The 18,988-nt window shown below is 43.0% G+C and overlaps 1 protein-coding gene across 6 annotated transcripts in view; it reads right to left on the bottom strand.

Moving 5' to 3' along the window:
• IQSEC2 (IQ motif and Sec7 domain ArfGEF 2) overlaps positions 1-18,988 on the bottom strand; it is a 183,937-nt gene that overhangs the window by 45,617 nt on the left and 119,332 nt on the right. The window contains exon 1 of one of the 6 annotated variants that reach the window (XM_072991479.2): positions 1,144-1,321. The exons of the other annotated variants lie outside the window; for them this stretch is intronic. Coding sequence (XP_072847580.2) covers positions 1,144-1,208 — 65 coding nt within the window. The 5' untranslated portion in view covers positions 1,209-1,321. Of the gene's footprint in view, positions 1-1,143; positions 1,322-18,988 lie in introns of those variants that run through there. 6 annotated transcript variants of the gene reach the window in all.

Raw genomic sequence — 18,988 nt, 5'->3', positions numbered from 1 at the left:
GCTCTACTAGTCGGTCCAGGACAATTGTTCAGTTTGAACACTTCAAGTAAAATAAAATTAACAAGAATTTATTTGCAGGGAATTGGGGACTTAGCTTATGGAACAAAACACAAAATGCAGGAAAAAATATTGAGAGCATTAGGTTATACAAGGAGGGAGCAATTTGTGATGGGGACACACCTGGTCGCAGTTTCCCAGCAAGAGCCTTACTGAATGAGGGATACTTGAAGGAACAGGCAGGTAAGTGGAGTTGCAATCATTGGCACAGCAACAATGCAGGCCATATAAGAGGCAGGAAAAGAAAAGTTGAAATGAATTGGGGGGGGGTGATCTGAAGGTGTCTACTGAGAAATCAGGTAATATGAAAAGACAATCTGTAAAACCTGGATTTGGCTTTTGTACCTAGACTAGGCAATCCAGGAAGGTGGCCATTGGCAGTGGTCCTAAATAGATGATTCAAAGAGAACTGGGAATATCCACTAGCTTATATTTGAGGAAAAAGCACTCAGTAGTAGCAAAGAAAGAATAAATGCAAGGAAAAGAAGGAGAGTCCCCGGGGTGTGTGTGTTTCTCTCTCGTCCTACTACTGTACTGCCAGGTGTTTGGGGATTCCTGTGCAACGACTGGAGAGGAAAATCAGCCCTCTCTCCTTAAAAAAAGGCAGACATACAACGTTGGGACTGACGTTTTCTATTTTGGAAGATTTAACTGTTTCCAATAAGAGGGGAGCATTTGAGAGCCTTCCTAGGCTTGAAGGAGGGGGGTTGCTTCCTGGAAGGGTGGGCGTCACCCCGTGGAGTATGTGGGGATGCCTGCTGAAAAAGACTCAAGGGTAAACATGCATTCGGAGAGGGAGAGGAAGCAGATCGGGAGAGCGGGAATCGCAGCGGGAGGGGGGGGGGAGGATTCCTGCTGAAAAGGGCTGATCTGTTGATATCTGCCGGCGTGCGCGGAGGGGGAGGTGATTCCCTGCTAGGCGCCAATATTCTCCGTAAAAAAAAAAAAAGGCAACATAGGCTGGAGAGAAAACGGCTCTCGAAGTACCTGAATTTAAAAAAAAAAAAGGTGCGGGGCTTTCTTGACGGCGGCGGTGGTGCAAAGGGGGGGGGAATCCTGTAGGGAAAAGGAGGGGGGCGCACTCACCAGTGCAGGAGCTTGTGTTGCAGCTGCCCAGGGCGGCGCTCCGACGAGCATTGTAGGCACCACATGGCTGCTGGCTCTCTCCAGCCCGGGACCCCGCCGCCGCCGCCGCCAGGGGTAGGAAGGATGGGGCCGGGGATCCCGGCTGGCTCTCACCACCGAGAGCGGCTCCTCCGACCCCTAAAGCTGCCCAAGCGCCGTCTCGGCTTCTCCATCCCTCCCTCCCTCCCTCCCTTTCTCCGCGCAAAGCAAGGAGGAGCCGGGACAGAGCGAGGACCGCCCCCCCCGCCGCCGCCAGCGGAGATTCCGCCATCCTCCGCCCTTCTTGGGCACTGGCAGCCTCAGGGGACCTCCCGCTGTCGCCGCCGCTGCCACGATCCCGGCTTCTGGGTCCCGTCCCCATCTTCCCCCCCCCCCACCTTCCCCGAGGAGGTCTGTGGCTTTTGCCCGTGCGTCCGTCCGGGTTCCTCTTGCGCTCGGCTGGGAGCTCGGAGGGATTTAGTTCCTGACCCGAAAGGCGCCGGGGCTCAAGGACGGCGTCGATGGAAACTGTAACAAGCCGGGAAGGAGCAAGACGGCGGGATTTTGCCCCCACATCTCTCTTGCCTTTCCTTCGGGGACGCCCAGTTGGGGATTTAGTGTTCTTGAGTTCCCTTCTGTTGGGCTTTTACCACATTTCAGAGAATAAATAAAACCAAGAGCCTTCCTGGCTAACCGGCAGCGGCGAATCCCTCTGACCCTCTCTCTCCTCCATCTGCGAAACCCTTGGGACCTGCTGGCACTGCAGTTTACTCAGGGGGTGTAGATGTTAAAGTTCATTTTGCACATACTCAGAAGACTATTGAAAATGTCCAGATATTCTAAAAACACTGACAAAGCCCTAGTACCAAAGCTGCCAGCCAGCTCCCCTTTCCACGACAGTGGCATAGGTGCTGTACAGCGATACCCATTTGATGGCACATCTTTCTCACAAGGTAGATGAATAGGGAAGGGGAGGAATATCCTGACCTTAATATGCCACATAACTTAATTTGCACATACAATTTTCAGCAGAAGGACAGTGACCGGGCAGCATTAGACGTTATCAATCCAGCGTATATCTTGAAATGGGCATGAGAACAAAGGCAAAAAGATTATGTTGATCAATGGCAGCATTGCAATTCCACATCTGGTGTGGCTACAGCATTGTGTGTGTGTTCTGTTCTGCATCCCATGGCTTGCCCCAAGACCTTTTGCCACCTGAAGTAAAGAGCAAGATGGCACTGTCAGCTCCACATCTGGAAGCCAAATGAACCTGAACCAGCCAACATCCTCCACACCAACTTAAAAATGCAGGGGGGTTATTTAGAATAATGCATGGGGCATATACACACCTCTGCGCCTCATCCTGCAATTTGAAGCTGCCACCGCCATTAGCTTAAGGGTATGGCCAGACATGCTGCACAGTGCATTGTTCTGCCAACACTGGCAGATGTGATATAACTGTGATCAAAGAACAGGTGAGTTATAGCTGAGAGCCATTTTTATCCATCTGCTATTTTCAACCCTTCAAAAACTTGCTTTAACAAGATCTTATGCTAAAAAATTTTTTACACTAGATCTGCACAGGTACTTCAATTGTGCTGAACAGAGAAAACAATCCGTAACAAGAGAGAAAAATCCTCAAAACATGGCACTAAAATTTGTCCCAACCAGAAACACTTGACAAGGTAGTGGTGTTTTTGTTTTCTAAAATTAGTTTTACAATTTGCACTAAAATACATTTGCACTGAGATCCAAATGGGAGCATCATCACTTTTTAATATTCTCTTTGTTGTGTATGTGTTATGTGCTATTGAATTGCATCCGGCTTATACCAACTCTAATAGGGTTTCCAAGGTAAGCGAGATACAGTGGACCCTTGACTTACAGACTTTTTGAGTTACAGACTTCTCTGGCTGCAAAATTTAGGTTTGACTTGCAGACTGAGATTTGACTTACAGACCAGAAAAAAACCAAAATGGAACAAAAACGGCCTGTTACGGGATTAATCGGTTTTCAATGCACTGTAGGTCAATGGAGACTTGACTTACAGACTTTTTGACTTGAGAACCGCCTTCCAATACGGATTAAGTTCTCAAGTCAAGACCCCACTGTATTTAAAGAGTGGTTTTACCAGTGCCACAAATACGCACACACCATGAGCTTCCACGGCCAAATAGGGATTCAAACTGAGATCTCCTGGGTCTTAGTCCGTCACTCCTTCCATTATATCACACTTGGTACTTAATTTTTTTAAATACAGACCCCACAAAAGTGTTTTAAGTCCACACCACAAATTAACAAAATGTATTTTAAAAAATAAGTATGGGTAAAAAGGCATTGACTGAAAAATAGTGATAAAGGTGTGCCAGAATGTACATCTGCATGCAAGAGGCTTACTAGTGTAATACGTTATGTGGACTTAAAACACTTTTGTGGGGTCTCTCTCTCTCTCTCTCTCTCTCTCTCTCTCTCTCTGTGTGTGTGTGTGTGTGTGTGTGTGTGTATGTATATGTATATGTGTGTGTGTATATGTGTGTGTGTCTGTTCTTTCTATGTTTAGCAAAGAGACAGAAGTAGCTCAGTGAAACAAGTACAAGCATCTAATGACTGTACAACACAGATGACCAATAATAATAATAATAATAAAAAGAATGAAAAAATGCCTGTTCCAAGTAGTCATCTACTGTGGAAGTGCCCTTGGTCAATTGCCATTACCAAATTTTAATAGATAATTCCATGTCAGAAGAAAACTTCCTTTCATCTGTCCTGAATAACCTATCTGTATGTTTCATCTGATGACATACACACAGGCCCTGTGAGTCCTACTGCTATGACAGATGAGCAAAGGTGCCTATCTGTTCTTTCCACACCGCTCACAATTAAAATAGCCACCACTAAATGCTGCAGACAGTGGCACACCCACAGTAAATGGACAGTCAATGTAGAACAAACATAAAGTTAGAAAGACTTGCACACCTACATATGCCCTTGAAGAGATATACATCTACATCTAACACTGGAAAAGACAGTGCACATACAGAAATACATCAATCAGCAGAGAGATATAAAACATAGTGTCTGTGCACACTTGCATATACATTTTACTGACTTATTAAATATGCAAAGGCAGAAGCGATGCTGGACAATTGATCTGATTGAAGATGGTGATTTATTGGTTTTTATGGGAAAGTGTTATCTGTTCCTGTTTAAAGAAGGCAGTAAAATGCCTTTTTAAAAAGAAAATTGAGCCCTTGATCAAAGAGTTTTTATCAAATCCAGACATTTCTGGAGATCAGATTAATTGGACCCATTTCATCTAGACTTTTGGCTCGGACATTGTCCTGAAACTACGTGGGTCACCTTGGCAGACAATGTACTAAAGAGACTAGACCAGTGGTCAGAGAACAGGGGTAAATTACCCCAAATGGGGTAAAAATGAAAATCCTGGGGGTAATGGGGGATGGTCGCTGCAGGCATTTTATCCCCAGGCATTTTATTTCCGACGATGCTGTGTGTAGGTGGGCATTCCGTCACGGGGAGAGCGAGCCCTGATGAGGAACTGCACAGGGCACCTGCCTGTCCTCCTCACCTCCAAAGTGGGGGGGAGGGTAGTGGACCAGGCCAGCTGGACTCTTTGCCCGGTGGAGCCCTGGCTGGGGCTCTCCTTCCTGCCTGTGCCCACTTGCCCAGTGCACTGGCAAGGAGACCCTCTTCCCACCCTGCCTCCCCTGAGCTCATGGCCAGTGGACCTGCTGGCCCTGTGGCGCCTGCCTCCCCTCTCCAAGTACGCGCTTTCCCAGCGGTGTGGTAGCTCCAGACTGGCTGCCTGGACAGTGGCCACAGGTCCCGGGTGAGCACTGGAAGGGCAGGGGTCGGCCGTGGATGGCAAGAGCCGGGGGAGGGTTAATATCAACGTGAATAAATTTTTTGGGGGGGTAAAAGGTAAAAAAGTTCCCTGACCCCTGGGCTAGACAGGGTGAATGTGGCCCTATTATTCCTCCTGGACTTATCTTCAGCATTCTATATCATCCAACATGTTATCCTGCTGGACACTGGCAGCAAAACAATCTGGGGTCTTCATGTGGTCACTTAAACCAAAACAGTTGCACAAGAGACTGAGAATCAAGCCAATGCAAAGACAAGTTGCTCAGATTCATCTTGTCTGTGTAACTATCCCCTTTGCAAGTTACACATTTTATTTACACAGGGTTCTGACTACCATAATGTGCCCTATGTGAAACTACCGTCACAGCTGAAGAATGTTAGGGAGCTTCGGTTGGTGCAAAAGGTAGTAACTAAGCTAAGACTTGATCCAAAGGATTAAGATCACATTACCTGATACTGAAAAAACTGTTCTGCTGAACTGCTAAGTGCTTTTTGGGCCCAATTCAAATTACCGCTTATAACCTTTAAATTGCTTGAGGCCTGTCTGTCTAAGGGACTGCCTACCTCTCTATGAACTTGTCCAGATGTAGGCATCACCTGTGGAAGCCTACTTGATTGGCACATAAAGAAGGCTTTCTCCTGAGCTGCTCCAAGATTTGACGAAGTCCTTTACAAAAAACTCCTCCATGAGACAAGGAAGGCCCTCTTATGTTCAATAACTGGGTGAATTGGAACTGGTTTCTAATTTGTTTCCAATAAATTCAAAGAACTGTGGGTTTTGATTTATAAAATACCAAGCAGGTTCAAGCCGAGATCCCTGTATGAGCCTGCCCATACTTGGGAGAGTTGCAAAAAAACATTTTATATATCAAAGAGAGACTAGACTGGAGGATACATGAAATTGACCTTTTTTTTGTAGCAACATTCCAGATATAGAATTCCTTTCCAAGGGAGCTCAGATTAGCTCTATCTCTATCAAGTTGTAGACTAGCAGTGAAAACCACATTGTTTCATCAGATCTTTGGCACTTAAAATTGTTTTGGTCTGTTAGAATATATTGTTTTTGGTCTTTTTTTTTCGGTTTTCATTTCATTTGTGATTTTATTGGGCTTTATATAATGGTACATAGACTGCCCAAGGACAGGAAAGTTTTTTTTAAAACTCCACACAGGAACTAGAACAGCTATGATAATGGAGGGATGTAAACAGTGCAGATCCTCTGTTGACATTAGTGCTTTTCAACTTATTTTTGACTGGTCTAAGTTTGTCCTGTTTTGGGCACATAATGAGAAGGCAAGATTCTCTGGAAAAGACAATAAGGCTGGAAGGCAGCACAAAAGGAGGAAGACCAAATTATGAGATGGACTGACTCCCTAAAAGAGACCACAGACTTGAGTCTGCAACAGCTGAGCAGGGTGGCCGACAACAGGACATTTTGGAGAGTGCTCATCCACAGGGTCACCATGAGTTGGGAGGTGACTTTACAGCACCATAACAATAACAAGAACAACACAACTGGTCTGGAATTCAGATCACTTGTTTGCAAATGATCAGGGTGAATAGTGAACTAGTCAGGTTACATGACAACACTTGATTATTTAGGGTGGATAAAAGAGAAAAGGACAGAATAGGGCCCCCAACGGATCTTCTTGAATAGATGTTAAAAGGGCAAATGCACTTCATTTGAAAGTGATGGTCTCAAAATGGGAAATCCAAACTTTTCAGGTACTAAGCTGGAAGTAACTCACAAAGAAAGTGATCTTTGGGTAATGGTGGTGGATAGCTCAATGAAAAAAGTTGACCCAGAGTGCAGATTCTGTAGGGAAAAAAAAGGGACATTCCATTTTGGAGATCATAAGGAAAGGAACTACAAATGAAAATGTGAATATCATGAATGCCTTTATGCCAATCAACTATGTGATTGCACTCGAAATACTATCTCTGGGCAACACAGTGTGAAATCGTAGAAATGATATTGTAGAAAAGGAAAAGATTTATTTATTTATTTATTTGATTTATACCCCGCCCATCTGGTCTAAAAGACCACTCTAGGCGGCTTCCAATATAGTAAAAACAGTGAAATAATACAAAAAACACAAACAATTACATAAATCATATTGTAATAAACAGAATACAACAATAGAATAGAAAATACATAAGGAGAGAATAAACAGAAAAGTCAGATATTAACTGGAGGGAAGGCCTGAATGTATAGAAATATAGAATATTAGAATATAGAAACTGAAACGATCAAGGAGCAGGAAAAGAAGAAAGATTGCAATGTTTAAATTTCTTTTTGGCTTAAAAAAAGATGAATAAGATGAGCACAAGGTAAATGATATGTAAAATTATATATGATAGTGGACAAGGAGAAGTTTTCCTCCTCTCTAATAATACTATGACCAAAACTAAAATGAAAATGAATGCTTCAGGACAGAGAAAGTACAGTACTTTGTACAGCACATAATTCATACAGCACATGACAGGCAACTGGACTCATTAAGAGAGGGAGTGGTCCCTGCCCCATTAAAGGAGGCAGTGATTTGCCCACTCCTAAAAAGCCTAATCTGGACCAAAATCTAGTGATTAACTATAGACCAGTGGTGAATCTCCCTTTTCTGGGCAAGGTGCTGGAACATGTGGTGGCTCCAGGCTCTCCTGGATGAAACGGATTATCTAGATCCATTTCAATCGGGTTTCAGGCCAGTTTATGGGATGGAGACTGCCTTGGTCACCCTGTTTGATTACCTTTGCTGGGAGAGAGACAGGTGGGATGTGTCCCTGTTGATTCTCCTGGACCTCTCAGCGGCTTTCGACACCATCGACCATGGGGTCCTTCTGGACAGATTGGCTGGGATGGGAATGGGAGGCACCGTTTTATGATGGTTCCACTCCTACCTGGCTGCTCAAGTCCAGAAGGTGATGCTGGGGGGACAGTAGCTCTGATCCATGCCGGTTGCATCATGGGGTTCCTCAGGGCTCTATACTGTCCCCCATGCTATTCAATAGCTACATGTAATCACTGGGGGAGGTCATTAGGAGGTCTGGGCTGAGAAGTCAGCAATATACTGAAAACACCCAGCTCTATCTCTCATTTTCTACCAATCCAGGTGTGGCAGTCACTGTTCTGAACTCGTGCCTTGACTTGATAATGGACTGGATGAGGTTCCATAAACTAAGGCTCAATGCAGACAAGTCGGAAGTGCTGCTGGTAGGTGCTCTGCCAGATAGGCTAAAGGGCCATTTCCCTGCCTTAGACGGGGTTGCACTCCCCCTAAAGGACAGGGCACGCAGCCTGGGGGTGCTCCTTGACCCCGGTCTTACCTTGGAAGCCCTGGTGGACTCGGTGTCCAGGGGTGCCTTCTTACAGCTGTGGAGAATATATCACCTTTGCCCTTACCTGGATGAGTGGAGCCTGGCAATAGTCACACACGCACTGGTACCAACCAGACTGAACAACTGGAATGTGCTATACGTGGGGCAGCCTTTGAAGACAGTCTGGCAACTGCAACTGGCACAGAACCAGGCTGTGTGGCTGGTAAGTGGTGCCACCACGCAGACTCGTATCGTGGGTTCTGAAAAATTTACACTGGCTGCCAGTTGCTGCTCGGGCCCAATTCAAATTGCTTACTTTGACTTAATAAAGCCCTAAATGGCTTAGGACCTGGTTACCTAAAGGACCCCCTTCTTCCATATGAGCCTGCTCATCCTCTAAGATCAGGCCAAGAGGCCATTCTGAATATGCCATCCCTGAAAGAGTTGAGGGGGATGGCATGTCAAAATGGGGCCTTCTGGCTGTTGCTCCCCAGCTTTGGAACACTCTCCCTATAGAGATCTGCCTGGCTCCGACACTTTTAGCTTTTTGGCGCCAGGCAAAGACCTTTCTGTTTAGCCAGCATTTTAATGAAATAGTATCCTTTAGCTGGCTGTATGAGCAGCAGGATTTATTAATGATAAATTGACTATTCTAATACTGGGCATTATTTATAATGGTTTTAAATGTGGTTCTAAAGTTTTAATATTGCAGCTAAAAGAGCTTGTAAATAAATAAATAAATAAATAAATAAATAAATAAATAAATAAATAAATACATGAGCTATAGAATTTACTACTATGATATACTGTGCAGTGATGGGCACCAGCATAAACAACCTTAAACAGAGATGGGATAAATTCATCTGAGAGAAGTCTTTCCAGAGCTATCTATTCTCAAACATGTTAGAAAGGAAACAAAAGCAGGAATTGTGTTATGCCTGGTTTATGGGCGTCTCACAGGTATCCAGCTGCTCACTGTGTGAACAGAATTCTGGACTTTGACCTCATCTACCACAGCTCTCGCATTATAATCCTGCGTTCGTAAACATACACAACGTGATAAATATTAATACATTTACTGGCCAAAGTTTTATCAGTTACACCTGCCGACTAATGCAACAGACATAAATCTCTATGGTGAATTACTGCAAATTACTAGTAATTAACTTAGTAATGCGTTGCCTCCAACGCATTTTTGTTGTCACCTGGCAGGACAAAGTTCCAAATAGAGTATTCCTAGCTGGAATTTTTAGCATGTATACATTACTGAAACAGCGACTTCTACTTTGGCTTGCGCATGTCATGAGAATGGCTGACGGTCAGATTCCAAAAGATCTCCTATATGGAGAATTAGTGCAGGGAAATCGCCCAGAGGAAGATCACAGCTGTGATACAAGGATATCTGCAAGCAGGTTCTGAAGGCCTTACGAATGGACCTCAACAGATGGGAAACCCTGACATCTGAGCGGTCAGCCTGGAGGCAGGCGGTGCATCATGGCCTCTCCCAATTTGAAGAGACCCTTGTCCAGTAGGCCGAGACAAAGAGGCAGTCATGAAAGCAGCAAAATCAGGAGCTGGACAGGGGACAGATTGTATTTTTCTTCAGTGTGGAAGGGATTGTCACTCTCGAATTGGCCTTCTCAGCCACACTAGACGGTGTTCCAAGTCCTCCATACAGAGCACATTATTATAGTCTCTCAAGACTGAAGGATGCCTAATTTATCTAAGTTAATGTAGGCATTTGCTGTCACATGCTGAATCATGCAATACAATGTGCTAATAGCAAATTCTTACACTAGCATATTAAGTTGTGGCAATTCACCATCAGGGTTTGTGCCAACTATATTATACTAGCATTAAGAAAGGAATAGGGTTTTGGTCATCAGATAAAGGAAAATGATAATATATATACCTCAATAAGAGATTAAGGATCTTATTAAGACTTGACACTTTATTTAATTGAGTGGAACTTACTGTTTTTATATCTTATGTTCAACTGAACACCTTAAGATATATGGAGCCATCCACTGACTCATTACAAAATTATTGTTGCAGAGCCTCAAGTCTGAGGATAGGGTAAGATGTGAATAAACCCCAGTTTACACAAAGCCACACAAGGCACAGAAATATTTGTAACACACATCCAGCACTCATAGCAGAATCAATGCATACAGCTGTAAAATGCAAGAAGCACTTATATAAATGTGCAAGCAATCTTATCTCAATCTAACATAAATCTGTAAACAATGGCTGAAGTACACTCACAACCCTGCATCATTCTTGTACTTTATAAAAGTAACAGACTCTATCTTCCTTCTTTTTATGTTTGAACTATAGCTGCCCTCCCCTCTTTGTTCTCTGTCCTCAAACAACTGACAACAGCAAGAAAGCTAGGGAATTATTGATGAGGTAGAGCAGGCCTCAGATACAGTTGCCATGGGGATGAGCAGAGTGGTGAGATGCTGGGTTGCTATGGATCCAGCAAGAGGGAGGATGGGTATCATTATCACCACAGTTACACTATGGAAGCAGAGATGTTTAAAAGCTCAGGGTGGGTGGGTTGCAGCCAGGATTTGTGGGAAAGATGGCCTAGAAGTACAGAGAGACCACGCCCATTTGGGCTGGACTACATGAGGAACAGCATGCCTCTGTGGGCTGCAAGAGATATGAGACAAGGAAATGAACAGGCTCCATGTACAAGAGGGCATATTTTCTTCTTTTCTTTCTACAATATAGATGAGGTCACATCTCTTGTTCACACAGAATATTTGACAACCATTCCTTGCTAGCACCAGCTGTCATGTGGAGATTGGGAAGCCCTTGGATTCAGCAGCATGGAGAAAAGTGGGAGGGGGAGGGAAGAAGGGCTTACACTTTGAGCAAGGCAATTAGTAGAAATCATTGGGATCTGGGTCTCCTGGCTTTCATTTGCAGATCTCAGAGACAGAGTGAGCAACATGGAAAAGGAGAACCTAGAGCAAAAACTACTGTATTTTTCTCCCCTAAAATTCAGCTATTTTGACAAACATTACCTGTGTTGCATTGCCCTCCTCCAAACTGCACCCCCCAAACAGAACAGCAATGTGGAATCACCATAATTGTTACATGTCTACCTATCGTCATGGCAACATCTCAAAAATAGCTATCTCACAGAAAGGCTCCAAAAAAAGGTGTGTGTGCATGCACACACACATGCCAGGCTGCTCAATAAATAGCTTTCCAGTGTCAACTAATTCTTGCTGCTTTCCTGCTGGCTGCTGGTGCTGAAATAATCATCTTTATTTTTCACAAGTCACATTGGCTATAGGAATGTGCACATGTTGGGGACAGTCATCCCTGGTGTGTGTGATCCCCTCAAATACAGACACAGACACACACACAGGTGCCAACACAAATACTGACACATGGACACCAGTACAGAGAAACAAGAGACACAAACTTTCTGACATATGTATGATAACATCAGCAAAGACATGCACAGATTGTTTCTATAAAGCACAAGTTCTTAACCCGTGGTCTGCGGACCCCCAGGGGCTGTGATGTCCTCATAGGGGGGTCTGCAAAGGCTTGAAGAAATGTTGCGATCTTTTACAGTGAAAGAAAGGAAGGAAGGAAGGAAGGAAGAACACAATTTAATTTGCCTTGCAAATTGCAATTGCAAATTAATGGATCTGAATTTGAAATATAAAAGGACTGATGCTGCTGATGAGGGTGCATTCTGTTCAAAGCAATATAAAACCTGGCTTTTCTAACCTATTGCCTCCATTAAAAACAAAAAAGTAAATTTTGGTTATGAAAATAACTGTTTGATAGCAAATAGCTGTTTAATATTTCTGCACATGGTAAGAATATGCAAGTGAATTACACTGAATGGCTAAGAAAGAGCACGTGACACTTTTTGCTACTGCGCAAACACTGTAGTCAAAAGCTGCAGGAAGAGAGAGTTTGAGTCAGTCAGTATCATTGTGAGTGAGTTCCTACAGATTTCATGACCATGTTTCTTCTTTGATTTCTGCTAATAAAACCGTTTAGTTATTGCCAGGTAAAGTGACTTTTCAATATTATGCCATTGAATTTCATAACCATAAATTCTGGCTGAGCCTCAGAATAGAGCTGAACCTGAAACGTAAAAGAACTGCTGCTGTTGATGGGGCTGCATCTTGTTCAAAGCAAAATAAAGCTTCTTCCAGTCATCTTTAAAAGTGTCACTTTATAGCAAGGAATATCTGCTGATAAGACCCTTCATGAGAAACATTAAATAAATATTTGATGTTTTAAATATTTACGGTTTTAAATCTTGAGTTAAGTCTTGATGGTGTGTGGCAACAAAATATATTTAAAGGAGGTCTGTGGTACAGAAAAGGTTAAGAAACACTGCAGTAGAGCATTACCAACAAAATCAAATTCACACTAGACATACATCCTTACAAGTCTGCATGGTTCTGATATACTATATGAACAATAGCTACAGCAAAATACCCAAGCCACACACACCAATATTTAGAAGGAGTTACATGCCTAAAGAACACATCAACACAAAGCATCAAAACACTGACACACTATTCAAAGTCAGGAATATGCACTAGTACACTGGTTCTTAACCTCTGTTACTCAGATGTTTTTGGACTGCAACTCCCAGAAGCCTTCACCATCAACTGTGCTGGCTGGGGTTTCTGGGAGCTGCAGTTCAAAAACACCTGAGTAACAAAGGTTAAGAACCACTGCACTAGTACAAGGTTTTAAAAATGCATACTGATCTTTAACAATTTACAAATAAGTAGCTGTTTTAAGTCTATCTCAGCATGTTGGCAAAATTAATAGGGGAAAAAAAGAAAAAAAGGAAAAATATTGCAGCACTTTAAAGACTAAAAGATCTATTTCACTGTGAGTTTTCATGGAAAAAATCCTTATGTTTGAAGAGGTAGATTTTAATCCACAAAAGTTCACAGTGAAACAAATCTGCTAGTTTTTAAAGTTCCACAATATTTTACCTTTTTCTCGCTCTCTTCTTCCCTTTTAATTTTGCCAACATATCTCTAACTGAAACATTATCTCTAACTGAGAAACACAATGTATTTAGGCAGATGTCTATTAACTACTATTAAGGATGATATCCAAATGAAACATCCATGTTTGAGGTAATCTACTATTTTCAGATGGGTAGACAATCTCTGAGGGGGAGCAAAACTGTATGTCCTGCTTTCGGGCTTCCTAGAGTCATCTGGCATGGCGCTGTTTATACAGTCTAGCAAGGCTGCTCTTATGCTGCAACATGTTTATCTTTGTGGATTAACAATAATAGTACCATGCATTGGCCCAACTCTTGAAGATTTCAAACTGCTATGAATATATTATCTCCACAAGGACTGCAAAACAGATCAATACTATCATCTGCACACTATCAATGTTATGTTATGTGGAATTAAATTGGAACTAACTTACCGCAACCCTAACAAGGTTTTCACGGTGAGTGAGATATTTAAGAAATGGTTTTACCATACAAGTTCACAGTGCCAGTAAGCTTCTTGGCTGAGCAGGGATTTGAACCCATGGCTTCTGAGTCCTAACCCCATCACTCTCTCCACCACACCACACTGGGTATCAGATGCTACCAACAGTACATACTTATATGAGGCTTTCAGAATAGCAACTTGTCAAAGGTACTTAGAGACAGAATACATAGGTACCGTATTTTTCGCTCTATAAGACGCACCTTTCCATAAGACGCACTGATTTTTTAGGAGAAGAAAACAGGAAAATATAATCTGTTTTCTTCGCTCCATAAGATGCACAGACTTTCCACCCCCCTGTTTTGTGGGAAAAAAGTGAGTCTTATGGTGCAAAAAATACAGTACTTAGAGAGTACATGATGGCAATGGTTCTGGAGATTGCATCTCATCCTCTAAAACTGCCAAATTACATCAGTTCTCAAACTGCTAAAGGAACGTAGGGAAATGGATCCAGTCAAGGCAATCACAAACTTGCATTTCATATAACCTGCAACAAAGCAAGGGTGCCCTTCAAAGTGAAACAGTACTGGACTTGATTAGCAGATCTGTTTGCAGCACAAAAAAATTGATACACCCAAGCAGCCTGCCAGCCAGAGGAGGTGTGGAACACCAAGCAAGTTGAAAAACCTGCCACCAAGCCATTCCACACCCCAACACTTCCCACTCCCAGCCAAAAGTATTCAGCTGAAGATCATTGTGATGCTACCACAGAGCGATCATTTGTTCTCATCCTGAGAAAGAGTCACCTCTAGGGCTCAGGTAGCTGACACACACCTCCATTTGGAGCTTTACTGCAGTTCGTCACTTTCTGGAATGCAAAACCCACACAAACCAATTCAGGAAGGATCCTGGATCTAGCCACATCACTAAAGTCAGTGAATAGGCATGTTAAGAGATAGGTAAAAATATAAGGAAAGGAAGAACTCTGACACCTGTCCTTTCCCAGCAGGACCCTCCAAATCAGTTTCAAATTCGACTTTAGACAAAATCTGGCTGCTGCTAAAATATACTGTTTTCTACCACCATAAAACTGTCATTCCAGCCAATCCCAGGGAATTCCTTTTTTCTTACCCAGCTGATCTTTCTGCCTTACAGTCCACAACAAGCAGCTGCTGCAAACCAAGTCACAGAGAAGGGCGGGCAGTCGTAGAGATGTGAGGTGGTCTAGACTTGTTTCTCTGTGCTTCCTGGGATACAGAATTACAGGGGCTGTGGGTCACTGGTTGCAGGCCATTCCTGTCAGGCCTGTTTGTGTGCTGGAAACAGATTACTTCTGTCTGTAATCTATTGGTTCAATGAGTACCTGCTCAAGTCATCTGACATGACTGAATAGGTTGGAATAACTTAACCCTGTGGAGGCTACCAGCCACGGAGGATGCCTCCCACGGAGGATGCCATCCCTCACCAGCATGTACTTCCACACCCACAACACATTAACTTTCCAAGAAAGGCAAAAAATCAGGCACATACCATAAATAGTCCATGTTTTTAAGCTCTAGAATATTCCAAGGAGTCCTGCGCAGGTGCAGTCTAAACCATTTGTGTGCATTCACAGAGGCCACGAAGAAGAACCACTCCTGAAACCCTATGAGGTTGCTATACATTGGATGCAACCTGATGGCACAGAACAACAGTGCCCTCCAAACCTGGAAGGTCATTTAAAAAAACCCACATTAGACCCTACTCTTCTTCTATAAGAAGGAATTTCATTGCAAGTCTGCTCTTGCCATAAGCAATGGAAAAATAAAGCAAGATACATAATCCAGGAATCCCAATTCAATCTTCTCTTTGGTTTCACTCTGACTCAAATAGTAAATGCCTATACCTGTACTGTTCTGCCTCAGAGTGAGGACTGCAGAATCACATCGTTCATTTTTCCTCTCACATTAAAATATATATTTACAAAAACTTTTATGCAGAAAACTAGTATTTGGCGATTTAGAGTTCTAGTCTAGCCTCCTTCGCACATAGCTTATGTGCAAAACTTCTTTTGTATGGAAAAAGATTCCAACCTGTGGAGTTCCCATCCACATCAGGACAATATTGTAAAATACAGCCTTTAATCTAGTGACTTTTGCTGGAGTGGAAACAGATTACCTGGAAGAAAACTAGGCGGACCCAGAATAGAACAGGCCAACTATAATTTATGTTAGCATGATGTTTGTTATGATAACACAGAGGAAATTCTTCTTCGCTGTGCAGCTGAGCAGGGGACACCACCATACAAAGGAAAACATGGCCTTTGGATGTTGATTGTTAATAGTTTCGCTTTTACCCCTGAAAACAGAGAGAGTATCCCATGGAATAAAGGGGCTGTGGCCCTCTGGATGTTGTTGGACTTCCACTCTCATCTGTCTTAACCAGTTGCACAACTGTTCAAGGATGATAGGTGCTGTGGTCCTGGATTAAGGATAGATGGGAGCTGCCATTTTTTTCCTGTTAGAACACTAATGCCTTTGACAGGTGCATTATAAAAGACATTCAGGAAATAAAGTGTTTCCCAGTGTGTAGGTGTAATATTTTAATGGGAAAAAAACACCAGAATAGTACTGAGGGAGTTGAGGACAAATACACAATAAAAATATTAAAAGGAACTGAAATCCAGGATTATCTATTTCATTCTTGTATACGTTAGTGCTATTTCATACTCCCACCTTTCATAGCCACCTGATATACAGAATTTCAGGTTGTGAAAGTTTTCCTGCCAGCTACCAATATGAATCTAACCAAACTCCGGGAGGCAGTGGAAGACAGGAGGGCCTGGCACGCTCTGGTCCATGGGGTCACGAAGAGTCGGACACGACTTAATGACTAAACAAGAACATGTCAGGAAACTGCTATCTTACTCTATCCCTCTTGCAACCAGAGTGCTGTTAAAGAAGCAGGAACAAAGTCAAAGGGAGAGAGGGACCTATCAAAAGGTCTCAGACAGAAATGGGGGTGGGGTTATTAGCGGTTAGGCTTTTATGTAAATGAGAGTTTATACTAAAATGAAATGTAGACATTCTGAAACATTTCAGCCCAGCAGTGAGGTTCACTGGAGCTCCTTATTTCAAGCCCAAGCTCAGTCCAGCAGAGAGACATTCAGCAAGTCATTCTCCTTTCATTTCATCTCCATGCATCAAACTACAAGTTTACAGTGGAAATAATACTAGTATGTCTCAATGAAAATATTTTTATCCCGCATTATCATTTAAATATCATTTACTCCTTACAAATATTCAGACTAGACTAAGTCTGGATTAGACTAAATGTTATTATTTAATATTATAGTCTGAATAAACACACAAACACATGCACACACAGACTACTCTAACAGACCGTTCAATCCTATGTGCAGATCAACTCTCCTCCACACCAGTGGCATGTACAGAATTTCCAGGCTTCTTAGTACCAGTAAAACAGGGTGACATTTCAAAAAAGGAACTTCCTACTTTTCTAGTGTTTCACACAGTAGCTTTGGGATTGGTTTGATCTGATTCACAGTAGCTTCCATTGACTACATCACTGGTTCTTAACCTTGGGTTACTCAGGAGTTTTGGACTGCAACTCCCAGAAGCCTTCACCACCAACTGTGCTGGCTGGGGTTTCTGGGAATTGCAGTTCAAAAACATCCGAGTAACAAAGGTTAAGAACCACTGGACTACATGACATTCAAGTCAATGCAAAAACAGCCCAGAACTCCTTCCTTCAATCCATTGTTTTTTCCTCTGCAGCTGGAGCTTGTTACTTTTTTGGAATCAAATACATTTCCATCTGTTCAGACGGATGACTGATTGAGCTGATGTAGAGGGGTTTGTAGTCATTGTATTTAAAGTTGTTCCAGCTGGCAGGGCAGGGCTGAAACTGGCTGCCCTTTTGCATCCTCTTTTCTGCCTAATTTTGCTTTCATCTCCCCCTCCTGTCCCCTCCCTCCCTTTCTTTCAGGTTTGCTAATCTAGCACTAGGGCAGTTACACAACCAAAGAGAGGAAAAGAGCAAGGAATCAGATGAAGGAGAGAAATAAGTTTTGGTAAGGTAAAGTTTCCCCTTGACATTTAGTCTAGTCGTGTCCGACTCTAGGGCACGGTGCTCATCCCCGTTTCCAAGCCATAGAGCCAGTGTTTGTCTGAAGACAGTTTCTGTGGTCACGTGGCCAGCGCGACTAGACACGGGATGTTGTTACCTTCCCATCACGGTGGTACCTATTTATCTACTCACATTTTTTACATGCTTTCAAACTGCTAGGCTGGCAGGAGCTGGGACAAGCGATGGGAGCTCACTCCGTCGCATGGATTCGATCTTACGACTGCTGGTCTTCTGACCTTGCAGCACAAGGGCTTCTGCGGTTTAACCCACAGTGCCACCACGTCCCCTTTAAGTTTTGGTAGCTGTGCTCTAATTGTGCCTCCTTCTGGGCAAATCTGGATGCCCAGAAGAGAGCTACCTTAACAAGCTGGAAGCAAGGCTCAACTGAAACTATCTCCTGACTCTTTTCCATGCTTCCCCCACTGCCCACCAAGCTGTCCTATAGTTAGGCCAGCCAGTTATTAGAAGGAAGAAAGGAAAGAAGGAAGGAGATCACAAGGACAAGGTGTGGAGAACAGAGAATTCAAACAGTTAACGAGCTGTAAACAATGCAAATTTCCTTCCCTCTCTCTGATGATTCCTGTGTTGCTAGCTGAAGCAAATTAACACAAAGAAACCCCACTTCCTGAGTGCACTTTCACAGTGGATTCATTCACATTTTCCTCATACTGTAATTGGACCCTGAGTTAATTCACTTAGAACTTGGTCGATACTTATTACAAGAGACATGAACTTTACTATAACAAAAGCTCTGGCGGTATATTCCTTTCATATTATTTCTTCTTGCAATTCTATCTTGATTACAACAAAGAGTAGAAAGCCGCCCAGAGTGGTAGAATATACCAGATGGGTGGGATATAAATCAAACAGACAGACAGACAGACAGACAGACAGACAGACAGATAGAATTTTTAATATTGACCTAGAATATTTTTCTGAAAGGGGTAAAAAAAATGCAATCCCAACACCCAGAAACCAAGTGCAATCTCCAGAGAACACAAGTCCCATTGAATTTCATTTTCTATTCTTTATGGGCTAAGAACCTG

This window comes from Pogona vitticeps, chromosome 2 (genome assembly GCF_051106095.1).
Source record: "Pogona vitticeps strain Pit_001003342236 chromosome 2, PviZW2.1, whole genome shotgun sequence".
Taxonomy (NCBI): domain Eukaryota; kingdom Metazoa; phylum Chordata; class Lepidosauria; order Squamata; family Agamidae; genus Pogona; species Pogona vitticeps.
The sequence above is the reverse complement of the archived record's forward strand: the minus strand, read 5'-3'. Positions and strand labels throughout refer to the sequence as shown.